At 35.8% G+C, this 13,710-nt stretch overlaps 1 protein-coding gene across 1 annotated transcript in view; it reads right to left on the reverse strand.

Moving 5' to 3' along the window:
- The window catches only part of LOC142342486 (uncharacterized), an 11,620-nt gene extending 4,883 nt beyond the window's left edge, over window positions 1–6,737 (reverse strand). The window contains exons 1-2 of the mRNA XM_075393829.1: window positions 5,916–6,737; window positions 2,028–2,184 (exon numbers count right to left, since the gene is read on the reverse strand). Of these exons, the coding sequence (XP_075249944.1) occupies window positions 2,028–2,184; window positions 5,916–5,926 (168 nt within the window). The 5' untranslated portion in view covers window positions 5,927–6,737. The remainder of the gene's footprint in view (window positions 1–2,027; window positions 2,185–5,915) is intronic.
- Between the last annotated feature and the right edge of the window lie 6,973 nt (window positions 6,738–13,710).

Consider the following 13,710-nt stretch of genomic DNA (forward strand, 5'->3'; position numbering starts at 1 on the left):
GACAGATGTCAGCTGAAAGACAGAGAGAAAATAGATCCGATGGACAGCTAGGACGGAGTACAAATCGATTTCTAATTTTCAAAAATCGCATTAAAAAATAGGAATAATTTTACAGAAAAGTATTGAAAGAATATTTAGTTTTGCTGAAATAGAAAACTTAATTTTCATCCTACGCGTAGTCCTAACTAATATCACGGCAATCCAGATGTACATATAAATTTTTTGAAGTAAAAAATTGCCCAATTTATTACTGTTCCAGAAAGCGGGGTCAGAAGCCTTATGAGAGTTTGCCTTTTTATTGTAAAGTCAACTTTTGCCAATTGACATCTTTTTTAAAGATAAAGAAGACTTTTATCACTGAGACTTGTACAAAATCTCTTAATAATTTGATTTCAAAATTTTCTTTCGTTGAAGAAACCCGACTCAGTTTACTTAAAATTCAAATAGTTTTCGCTATTTTTAATCCTAAAGAATTTTAGCTCTATCAAGACATCTCCTTGGAAAAATTCTCAATTTGTAAAAGATGATAGGAGGCTGAAGAGTAGTTTTATCGTGCCTAATTTAAAAATTCTTTTTAAAAGATTGAAGAAAAAGCAAACCTTAACCTTAATTTTTTTTAGTTTTTTTATTTTCATAATGGCCTCACACTTATTATGATGCAGTAAACGAGTTTTTTTTCATTCAGTAGATCTTATTATTAATCAAAAGATATGCAATGTGAAGGGGTTATTTTAATGTTCAACTTTTGTGAGATTGTCAACAAAAAATGGTAAACAACTGCAAAAATTTTATCGGAAAAAAGTTTTTATTATTTAACCATTTTTGTCCAAATTCTAAGCTCATTTTCAGCATTTTATGGCAATACAAAACAGATTTTTATTTGTTTTGAAGACAAAAGTTTGGATTCAATTTTTTTTGGATTTTCTCAGAAAGAAAATACCCCTTATTTTGTTCTGAATTCTTTTTTTGAGGCTATCTAGTTTTAATTTTTAAATGGGTTTCCTATTTCAAATTCCCGATTCTTATGCACGAGTATTTAAAGTTTGTCCTTCCGATCGTTATCTTGTTGAGTCTGAAAACTTGGTCCATTCAAAAATTTTCAAAAATCAAAAAATCTTAGAAACTATACTGAAATTGAGAGAAATGTTCAAGTGCTGCTCCTTATGACATTGCGATCAATTTTTGTCTGTAACTTAACTGCTTTTAGTAATAATACTGTGGATCTTCAGTTTTTTGTTTAGGCATCACTGTTCATACTGAAGCCTTTAAAACAGATTGAAAAAGGAACAATCAGCCATTGTTTTTAAGATTATTTTCAGCTCCTGATTTTTTCAGCTTCTGATTTCTAATTTTTAAAATAAACCATCAGAGAAATTTTCAGAGCTATGACGGTCCAACTTATCATAATGATGTCACATAACTAAGAAAAAATAATAAATCGGTTCACAGTTTTCTTTTATTGATATAGAATTTTAAAAAACTAACACCTTATATATCCAAAAAACAATGTCAAGAGGTAACATCATCAATGGTAGTGTATGGTAATATAATAATAATAATTTTATAGACAAAAATACAGGTGGGTCAACAACAGAAAGTATTAATTAATCATGTTATGCACTAGAGAAGGATCAAAGAAAACGCACATCGCGGCAAGAAGCAATTGCTTTTGCCACTTGATACGTTTCGCAAAAACCTTTAAAAAATTCTTTTTGATGTTATTTTGCATCAAGTAGCGATTTTTCTTCACCGAAATTTTTGGACGTCGAGTTATATAAGGGAACGTCGAGTTAATGAAAACACCATGCTCGACCGAAAGGTATGAAGGTATAAAAAGACTGTACGACCCAAATAATTTCTTAAACAAATTTGCATCGAATTTAGCATAACAGCTGAAATTCAGCTTAAAAATCAGGAGTCAAATGTCTTTTCATACGTCGAGGCCTGAAACTGGTTCGGAATTATTATGTGCAAACGCATATTACCGCTCATCGGTGACACATTAATGCTCATTTATTGTTGCTAACCTGTCTGCAGAATAAAACGAAAGTGGAGAAGTCAGTTTGCATCCACTCTTTCAGCTCTCTCAGTGTGAACTTGTTCAGAACCGAGGCCACTTTGAATGACACTGTCTTTGAACAGTCCTTGCTAACCGCCCACTCCATTATATCCGTGTCTACTTCTCTAAAGACGTGAAAAAAGACAGTAAAAGTTTCCAACAAAATCTTACGTTTCCAGCGTCGAAATGGCGCGTTTAAGAGTCAAGTGGTCTTCAATCGGATTAGTAATTGTATTCCATTTTCGGATTTTTTTTACACAGAAGAGAGTGATTCAAATCGGATTTCACTTTCGCTTTAGTCTTTGCCGCCTCTGAGCAGTTATTGCCAAATAAAGAAAAGTGTACACCCGTACTGAACGTCAAGTCGTAATCAGCACTAAGTAAGTCTTGTTGCAAGTTGTGGATCAGTACTGTATCAGAGCCCTAATCATGTCAATTTTTAGACTTGGCAAGTCTTGAATCAAGTCTTGAGTCTTGGCCTATACTTGACAAGACTTGAGAAAGTCTTGACTTAGACTCAACACGTCATGAGTCAAAGGTTTCGCACTGTTTTACAGTTGATCAAATAGAAAATAGAAAGCCAACCATTTGAAATGGTTTACCGGCAAAAATCTCCAAAGAAGCTCAACAGAAACGACGCACTTAAGGAAAATCACTAAGAAAAAAATTTGAAAAAAAATGTTAAGAAAAAAACTTTCAAAGTTGTGTTAGTTGAGATCAGCTAATGTCTATCTGGAACAATATTCGGACAAACAACTTGAGACTTTCCTATAACTAATGCAATTGTATATGCGCTGATGTCTACTTGATTTAATCAGTCAATTCTAATGTGGTCGTTCAATTTTTTTTTTGCTTTTTGCCTTGGAAACTTTTCAATGGCATCATTAAAAAAACAGTCAATAATGGAGATTCTATCAACCAATCACAGTTTTTTTTCGTTCAAAAAAATTATATTCGCGCTTTTTGAGATCCTTTTTATATACATTTGATAGCATGGACTTTATTTTTTCGGCAATTGCGGTCAGTTTTCACAAACTTTTTAAATTATTGTTATTAATTAGAATGGTTTCGCCCAAACTTGCCATTCACGTTCATTTTATTTTTTTAATCAAAAATTAGCTCTGATCAATTCATGTCATATTTCATTTTGATCCTTCCGTGTTTTGTAGAACTGGATATAGCTTCATCAAAATTACAAAATAAACAAAGTTTTTAAGAATTTTGCTGCTATATTTTGAAATACATAAACCATGTATATAATTGTTTCTATAATCAACAAGATTTATTGGATACGAAGTTCAGGAATTGTCAAGTCTCGGCCAAGACCTCATTAAAAACGTGTCAAGGCGGGCTAGTTTGAAAAGACTTGGGCAAGTCTTGTCAAGTCCCGGCAATTCTTAAGATATAACAAAAGACTTGATCAGCACTAATCTGCCACCTGAAGAGTTGCATTTCAGTGTCGAACTACTGGTCAAGACTTGAAACTCGTTCTGAAGTATTATTTTATAGAAATACGAGACATTTGGTGATTAGTGCAATAAAGGGTATTCAGCAGCCATTTTCGTAAGTAAATTCCAAACTTGCTAAATTTGCTAATTGGAATCTTTTTCGTAACGTTACGTTATGAGGTTTATCATCGTTGGTAATTTTTTTGAATTAAAATATTTTATCCATGATTGAAATCTCAAGAAACAAACTTAGTGAAAGTTGTGTTAGTTGAGATCAGCTGATGTCTAGCTGGAACTTTATTCTGACAAACACATAGTGACAATGTTATAACTAATGCAATTGTATGTGCTCTGATGTTTTCTTGATTTAATCAATCAAAACATGTGGCCGTTCAATGTTTTTGCTTTTCGGCTTGGAAATTTTTCTGTGGCATCATTAAAAAAACAGTCAAAAATGGAGATTCTATAAACCAATCACAGTTTTTTTTGTTCAAAAAACATATATTGCCGCTTTTTGAGTTCCTTTTTATATAGATTTGATAGCATGGTGTTTTTTTTCGGCAATTGCGATCAATTTCCCCGAAATTTTTAATAATTGTTTCTAATTAGAATGGTTTTCACGGAATAGTGCCGCTGTAATAAAAATTTAATATATAGATTCTCAAGAAATTGATTAATGTCTCGAAATAAAAAAACATATTTTTGTGAGCAAATCGAATAATTGGAGAAAATTTGTGTTTGTAAATGAGAACAAATAACTAATGAAAATTCTTCAGTAATAATCGAAAACAGAAAAATTAGAAATTAAACAGAAAAATACGCTAGCAAATCTTCCATCTAATTTGCAATCAACCAGCAACTTTGCTCATAAATGATGAAATTTTGTTAAGTCTCTCAAGAAGCTTCAATTTCACAATGTCAATTCATACCATTAAACAATTGTATAAAATCTCTTTTTTTATTTAATTTGTTTCCAGCTGATTGCTGTTTCATGTTTTTGGAGTAGGAAAAACCTTGTATCCGAAACTGAGCGTATATTGCGGAATTAAAGCAAGTATTTGCCAATCAATTATTAATAACTTAAAAATTCGTGAAACAAGCTGACGAGAAAAAATGTCTTTGGCTTAAGAACCAGTGAATTATCTACAATTTATGTTTTTTATTTGATTAGTTCGATTTCATTTGGATTTTTAGATTTCATAATTATTTTTCTTATTTCATCCAACAACTTTTACCTTCAAAACTTTAGTAGCCAACAAATTTGCAGATCTTAACGATTGTGATTTGAATTATTTCCTGAAATAATAGGGTATGGATAAAAGATCTTCCTTTCTTCCTTTGTTAATATACAACTTCTTCTTAGATTAAAAAATGAAGTTTTTTGTCAATTTTTTTAAAATTTTGGTAAAACTTCAATTTTTTATCTGCGCAAGAGGTAATAAATTCACAAAAAAAGGGTTTTTTCTTAACCCGATGAATCCAGGAAATAAATCAACTGTCAGTTGTTAAGGCCTCAAACTTGGCTAAAATTATAAATGTAAAAGTTTTTAGATAAAATTGAAGATAAATTTGGACCAGTTTCATTTGCCGCCCGGTGAAATTTGTCTACAACATTTCAAATTTTATTTCTGAATAGAAAAGCAAAGTTTTTTTAATGAAAACATTTGCGTCTTGCATTAGCAAAAAAAAATAGAATTTGTTTTTGCCTCTCTGTTAATGCCTCTCTGAATGACTCTGTTATTTTTTATTTCCTCTGCATCAGTAACTTGAAGTGAATCTTAAAGTAAGGTATCATTAGAGTTTGAAACTTTAAAAAAATTTAATTTATAAATTGGCGATAGAACTGCTTAGAGAAAAACCTAATTCAGCCTAAAACAAGAAATGCAAAACTTTTTAAAGAATTCAGGCTGGCGTTCATGCCTAAAGTTGCTTAGCAGAGCGCTCATCAAAAATTAAAACTTGTGTAAAGAGTGTACTACTTTAAATAATCCATTTTTTTCATCAGTTCACTCTTAATTACACTCTTTTAAAGAGTGTAAATATATAAATATAGTGCAGACAAGGGTGTGTGTACAGCGTTATATTTTAAAAATACATTCATACACTCTCACCCAAAAAGTAAGAAGTTAAGGGGCATTGCAACCTAATCCCCGCTAATAAGACTAATAAGAGGTTTGTTAGGTATGAAATCTCTGCCCTGGTCTTTTATTTACGGTTCATAAACTTCTATTCCCTATGACTCCCTACAATTTGACCACATATTTCAAGTCGGATGGTCGCCATAAATGGCACAGAATAGGCAGAACGAACCTATTTTTTTTTCAATATTCAACGCTAAATTTTGTTGACCAAACATCTTTTTCTTTGGTATTAAAAACAAATTTATTGTATTTGGAAGCAAAACTAACCTGTTTTCCATTTTATAGCGGCGTATGAACACAATTAAACTAAGGACGGGTTGAATCTGACTGTCTTAATGATGAAAATGAACGTGCGGCTGAAGATGTGAAGATCAAATCAATTCCAGCGAGGCACACCCTTAGTCAATATATCCAGAAATTCTTCCAAAAGATAATTGAATTCACCGGAAATGGTGGTGGCAAAACTTTTGGGCAAATCTTCTATCGAAGGTGATGTTAATTAATTGATGTAGTTAATGATTAAGGCGTTTCATGTTGATAATAATGACTGTCAAACAGGTTTGATATCATGATAAGATTTAAGTTATGTCCTGTAATTAATTGCAAATTGATTGTAGTAATTAATAATCTAGGCCGCCTAAGTGACCCGATCAGATAATTGCTTTAAGTTGGGCTAAAAGTTAGATCATTTTGGGTTTCGGGGCTGTAACAAAATGCTAAAACGGTCAATCGCAAAATTTCACCATCAATTTGTTACATAATTAATTCAGAGTTTAGTCAAATTGTGTTAAATAATTTTAATGTAGTTCTTTAATTCTGATGATAGCTTTTGACAGTATATAGAATCAAATAATAATAGTAACCATAATTTGACGTGATACGATTATCGGGAAATTATTTTAAGGAAAAGTTATACTTTTCGGGTTTCCTATAAAATGCAGCTACAAAATTGACTTTACATATCTATACTAGACTTTCAATAAAACGATCATTCAAATTAACCCAAAGCAAAATGAAACGACAATAATGGCAACTTTGAACTGTAGTGAATATCAATCAGATTTAAGTTTCAGTTGATGAAGATTGAGATCTTCTGTTAGGGTTAAAACAGAAACTTCTTTGTTATAACTCGTGCTTGATAACTGTTTATAACTTTATGACATAGAGCTCTATGCATACGGCTAGAGCGCGTTATAATATATGATTTAGCAGAACTAAATTACCAAAATAAAATGGGTACGTATTAATAGCAATTTTCGTTTCAAGGTAAAGAATTGAAAACACATGAACTCGAAATGAAATTTTGGAGCCTTTCCAAGGAAGAAAGTTAGAAATTCCGACCCAGCTATTCATTCATGCGGAAATTTACAAGCTGTCTGGGTAATTTTGCTTAGTCTGTGGGCAATGGGGTGAGGGCTAATTTTAGGGTTTATTTTGTGGGTTATGGGTACATAGTGAACTTTTTCTGACTCCAAGCTGACCAGACTGGCGGCAATCAGCACGAAATTAAATCTTTATAGTTCTCTTTTAAGAACAAATGAAATACAGTTGGAGTAATGATCGTTATCTTGTCTTTCGTTTTTCGCGGATTATCACGTCGAGAAAAAAATCCTGTTTTTGTGCACGCGGTTTTTTATCGGTCTGTATGTTAAGGTTAGCGTATAGGCGAATAAGTGTGTGCGTGCGTGAGTTTGTGTGTGTGAGTGTGTGCGTGTGTGTGTGTGTGTGCGCGCGCGCGCGCGTGTGTGTGTGTGTGTGCATGCGTGTGCGTGTGTTTGTGGGGGAGGGGGGGGGGGGGGGGTGTTTTGGTTGTACGGTCCTGGAAAGATTTTGTATAAACTCAGATCCAAGTGTTGAGATTTGAGTAATCGCAAAAGACTTTCAGAATTAGGAATAAATAATCTTCTGAGGTAATCTCAAGCTTACGTGCTTGTAGATAATATATATTTTATTTGAAACAAGCGCAAGCTCGTATTTCAAATTCCAGACACATTTGAAATTTCAGGTAACTCCCCCAAAGTACAAAATATTCTTAAGTGATTGGTAAACTACACTATCAACAATTGATTGTACTGCTTCCCTTATTTGTTCACATTAAACACAAGTATGGAAAAGGTTTTGGATAAGCGAGGGAAAATGGGAGCAATATGAGAAAAATTTGACTTCGGGATAGTTGATGAACTAATGAAAGACTAATAAATGAAACGATTTACCGAAAATTAATCTCAATTTGAATTTGTAGACAACAATTTTTACTGTTTATAGGGAATGCTTACTGGGAAATTAATCGCCTACTGTAATGGTTCAAGTTTTAAAAAGGACTAAACTAGACCGAAAATGAATAAAAAGTAGAAAAAAAAACGTTTTTTCGAGGACACATTGATGTTCTATATATATATATATATATATATATATATATATATATATATATATATATATATATATATATATATATATATATATATATGGGAACAAGTTCTCTAGTCAAAAGATTATACTGAGTAAAGGTTTTTGTTACAGGTTTTTGATGATTACATATTTGCGGGTAACCGTTTTCAACATGTTCAAGGACTTGAGTCAAGTTTTCATGCGCTTGACTTGACTGTTTCACAACAAGCTCCAAGAAGAACAAGGGGCCAGGTCGTCGAAGAGTGGGTAATGCACAGGGGGCCAGCAAAACCTTGACAAGGTTGTCGATGAGAGGGTAACCCAAGTTGCCTAGAAACCGTTACTGGAAAAAAACGTGGCTAATCAGCCAAAACGAGTGCGCAAAAGGGGCGAACGAACGTACCATAAACAGTTTTTACCTTCACCACACGGTGTTGTCCATCTCGTCCAGGGTACACCTCCAACACATGCCCAAGAGGCCAAATTCCACGAGGAGTCATGTCTTTCAGGATCCAGACAACATCATTAACTTTAAGTGGGGACTGGTTGTTCTCATTCCATTTTGATCTCTTTAGTAGTGTCGGTAGGTATTCTTTGACAAGTCGCTTCCAGTAGTGGTTCATCATCTATTGCAGATTTCGCCATGTCCTGAAGCTGGCTGGAATCTGGCTGTCAAATTTTCCTGGTGGCAAAGAGTTGAATGGACGACTAATCAGAAAGTGGTAGGTGTGAGAGGCATCTCGTTATCTGGAAGATCAGCGACATTTGTGAGAGGTCTTGAATTCAAGATGGCTTCGCTCTCTACCAGTATTGTTTGAATACGTCAAGTGAGAGTCGTTTTGAGCCTAGAATGATCAGCAGCGTTCTTTTCGCTGTCTCTATCAAGCGCTCCCAAACTACGCCAAAATGGGGGCCATAGGGTGGGTTGAATTTCCAAGTTGTGTTGGTAGCAGCAAGAGCTTTGTAATTTTTGTCGTTGTCAAGGCTCTTTACACTTTTCTTCAGTTCTTCTGACGCTCCGATGAATGTCTTTCCATTATCACTGTAAAGCAGTTCTGGTTGAAATCGTCTACTGGTGAAACGTCGACATGCATTTAGGAAAGTACCGGTGTTGAGATCTGGGCAGCTTTCAAGGTGGACTGTTGTCGTGATCAAGCACGTGAAAATCAAACAAAAATGTTTTTCAAGATTTCCTTTTGTGTCCTCTATATAAAATGGTCAAAAGAAGTCGACACCACTATTGTAAAACGGGAATTGTGTTGCGGCTGATGGGAAACGGAAAGCGGGAAGAGGAGCCATGATCGGTTGTATGTTCTCTGCATTAAATCTTCTGCATAAGAAACAGCGAAATTTTATGCTAAGTAGACACTTTCGCTAGCCAAACACGTGGTATCGTTGCTGAACAAACGCTTTGACGGGTTCTTTTCCCTGATGAATACATATGCGATGAGCATGTTCTAGGTACAAACGTGTGATTTTGTCCTTCGCATGCAGAATAATTGGACACTTTTCTTTTTCAAGTGCATCAGGAGCAAATTGAAGTCTTCCACATGAACGGAGTATACCGTTTTGATCGAGGTTTGTGTTCAAAGACCGTAGTTTGCATTTACTGTGGGGCTTGAGGCCCCTTTTCAATGATGAAACTGTCGTGTGAAATGAGTTCTCTTGAGAACTTCTGATCAAGTGATTCCGAGATAGATCAATGTCATCGGTCATGTACTGTTGTTTGCTGTCACGAAGTTTTTTGCTCTGAACAGTAGGTTAAAGACAGTGGCTAAGGTGAGTAGCATTCTCGTCCAAGACGAAAAACGTGCTGGATCTATGATTGGCTCTGGAACATTTGAAGCTGTATGTGCTGTTGTTGCTACGACAGCTGGTTTTTAAGGTACAGGCTGGTTACTGATTTGCTCTGATGATGACAGAAACTCTTGAGGTTGCAATCATTTGAGAGATAATTCACTTGGATCTAGGCCACGAGTGCCATGTTCGGCAGGATTGTTCAATGTGGAAATATGTCTCCATTGTTTTGTCTTGGTTGATGCTGCAATTTCTCTGAGTGGGTTTGCAATATATACAGTTTGTTTTTTGGAAGACGCAATCCAATCAAGGACTACTTGACTATCAGTCCAGAATAGAGTTTTGTCAATTGTGAAAGAGGATTCCATCACGATTGTAGGTTGTAGCCTAACTCCAATTACTGCAGCTTCGAGTTCAAGTTTGGGTACGCTTGTTTGCTTTATTGGAGCAACTTTGCATTTTCCAATCAGGAATAAAATTTCTGTTACCTCTGAATGGTTGTGTGTTATTCGCAGGTACGCTAGGGCTGCCATTGCAGCTGTTGAGGAATCAACAAATATGTGTAATTCAGCACTGCTCTCAGAGTATCGGAGACTTGTTAGTGTTCTGGTAAGATGTACTTCAGGCATTTTGAAGTATGAATCTAGTATTTTCTGAACTCTTCTGCTTATTTGTATGGGAAGTGGTTCATCCCACTTTTTCCCAAGTTTCCAAATTTCTTGGGAAGGATTTTGAAACGGATTGTCAAAGGTGACAGTATGCCGAGAGGGTCAAATATCGAGAATACAAGGCTAAAATTTTTCATCTGAGTATACTCAATTGCGTCCGTTGAAAATTCTGTTAGCGGTTTCATAATGAGGGTGTCGCTTTTCAGATTCCACTTCTGCCCAGGGGCTCTGACAATTTCACTGTTTTCTTCAATGTTATGAGTTGGTGTATTTTTCAGAACATCGGGTTCATTAGAAACAAATTTTGTGAAGCGGAAACCGCCTTCCTGGAGACTCTGAATCGTTTGCTGAACTGTCTTTGTGGCATTCGTTACCGTACCATTGGACTGGATGTAATCATCCATATAAAAGTGACTTTTGACGGCTCTGATTGCTTCGGGATATTTATCTCCGTTTTTATCAACGCAATGATTCAAAACATAGATCGCGCAGGATGGGGACCAGGTAGCGCCAAAAATTAGTCTTGTAAACTGATACTGTTGGATTTCATTGTCGTTTATCCACAGGAAACAAAAGGCTGACTGGTCAGTTTGGTTGATAGCAAGTTGCATGAACATTCCTTCGATGTTCGCGAGGACTGCAATTTGATTTTCACGAAAGCGCACAAGGACTCCAAGTAGGCTACTGAGCAAGTCAGGACCTGTTAACAAGTTGGTGTTTAGTGATTGTCCGCGGAACTTAGAGGCGGCGTTTGCGACGCGCCGAACCTTGCCGGGCTTGTTAGGATCCTCATTTGGGTGATGTGGGAGATACCAGATTCGATCCGGCGGTGGATCTTGCATCTCAACTGGTTTAACGTAGTTTCTTTCCAAGTCAATTTACAGCGTTTTCCTACAGTTATCACAAAGTTGAGGATTACGCTCGAGTCGCCTATTCAAGCTTTTGAATTGACTGAGGACGGAAAAATAATTATTTTCCAAAAATATGATGTTTCTTTCCAAGGCAATTTAATTTCAAATCTTTGTCCATTGAAATTGATTGAGTCTTTCATTAACTGGATAAATTTTTGATCAAGAGGAGATGAAGGCTTTCTGTCTGGTTGAACTCCTTCGGTTTCAATTCTCCAGAACTGTTGAACTAGTTTGTCTAGCTCGAGTTCGTCAATTCGATTTCTGGAAACTTGAAAGACGAAGATTTTGTTTGGCAGATTGGAGGATTTAGGATGGGTGTTTGTGAAACAATTTTCGTATTCACCGGCTAGTGTCTAGCCTAATTTAGTTTTGACACCAAACGGTTGATGTTGATTTCCTTGAATGACATGAGTGGGATAGGTGAATGCAAAGGCGTTAACACCAAAGAGGGCGCCGATTTTGCCATCGGCAACATAAGGAAAGTGAATATGGCGTAGGTTGTTAAATGCATCGCAAATTTGATTCAATTGGAAAACATTTGCGGCACTGTCGTTTAAAGATGGTGTGCTGTATGCTTGAGAGAGTTCAAAGGAAACCGCTGATGTTTTGTAAGGAGCAATGGTGACTGGTTCGTTTATTTTAGAGAGAGTCATGTTATTTTCAGTGTTAAGGAACAGAAGAGGAACTGATTGTTGAGATTCGCAAGGAAGCTCAAGATATTCTGAAATGGCTTCCAGAACAAAACTACATTGACTACCAGGATCAATTAAGGCATATGTATCGAAGGCTTTATTTCCTTTCAGAAATGAAACGGGGATGAGTTGAAGATGCTCATACCAGTTTTTTGGTTCATCGGGACTCTGGTTGATGCTGAAAGGCTGATTGGTACTGCTTCCATTCAGGTTTCGTCTTTGAAGGTTGGTTTTGTTTTAACCGTTGAAGAATTGCCCGTAGCGGCTGTTTGAATTCCTCTTCTGCAGGCTTTTTGTCTGAGAATTATTGATCGTATTTTCAACCGCTATCTTGTTGTTTGACAAAACAGTAGGCTGATGTTTTTGTGCGTTTTGTGTTGAAAAAGCTGCTGTTGGACGTTTGATTTGTTTTGCTGGGTCATGCAATGTTGCTTGATGGAAACCACTGCATACTTGGCATCGTTTAGTTGACGGACATGTCTCTTTTGTGGTGTTTTTTTCTAAGTCAATTTGTACACAAACTGTTTTTGCTAGCAATGCTGTATCTCTCACTACGAGGACAAAGCTGGTATTCAGGGCAAACTGCAAGGCTGTAATTATTTTTGAATTTTTCGCAAGATCTGTTTGCGTTGAAACTCTTCGGAGAAGAATTGGTTGACTGCGGCTGCGGACTCTGTTCCAATTGATGCTTTTGGTTCCTGTCCTGATTACCAACTAGAGAGTTTTCAAGGTTGTGACGTATAGTTTCTGTAAGCTGCACTAGCGTTGAAATTTGAGCTTCAAAACTCTTTCGAATTGAGATATGTGTTTCTCATGGGGTTTTCCCGGTTAACTTTATCATAAACTTGAGCTTGAAGCTCAAACCACTGTTTGAATTCTGCAAGTGATGGGTCTGAGCGGAACTCAGTGGGACAGTGCTCGGTCCACTTAAGCCACTCGGTTTTGTGGATCCTTTTCTTTGGCTTTTTTCAATAGCGTTGTTGATTGAAGGTCTTCTATAAAACCAAGGTATTAGAAGGCCTGAACAAGTCTTTTCAAAAAGGACGAAAAGGCAACAAAACTTTGCTTGTTCTGATGATTGACCTGCCAATTTTCTAGTTGGTTGATAAAGGCATTAACCACGATGGTTCGGTCACCGAAGTGATTTATCAGCTCGTTTAAGGCTGTCTGGTAATACGACGGATCGCAAGAATACGCGTGTATCAAGTCTTCGTTTTTTCCTGACACAGAATTCTGTAGATACGTTATTCGGTGTGTATCTGTGACTGATGCGTTATGGTGGATCATACTTTTAAAATTGTTAATCCATTCATGGAAGTGGAGAGGATCTCCATTAAAATTTTGTAACTTTAGTGGAGGCAATTTAATAGAATGTTTATAAGCAAAATTTGTCAATTGTTTAACAGGGTTGAAATTAACATTTGATGCACTGGCTTGTAAGTTAATCACAATTAAATTGCTTGGCTCATTGTTTGGGTGACAAAATTGGTTTTGTTTTGCGCTGCTTTGTGTCTGTGACTCAACGAAATTTGGTACATTTGCACCGAAGAGCATTGAAGATGCTGGAAATTGAGGGGCGGTTTGACTTTGATAAATTTGCAGATTG

The sequence above is a fragment of the Convolutriloba macropyga genome, chromosome 7, assembly GCF_964194025.1.
Source record: "Convolutriloba macropyga chromosome 7, txConMacr16.3, whole genome shotgun sequence".
Lineage (NCBI taxonomy): Eukaryota > Metazoa > Xenacoelomorpha > Acoela > Convolutidae > Convolutriloba > Convolutriloba macropyga.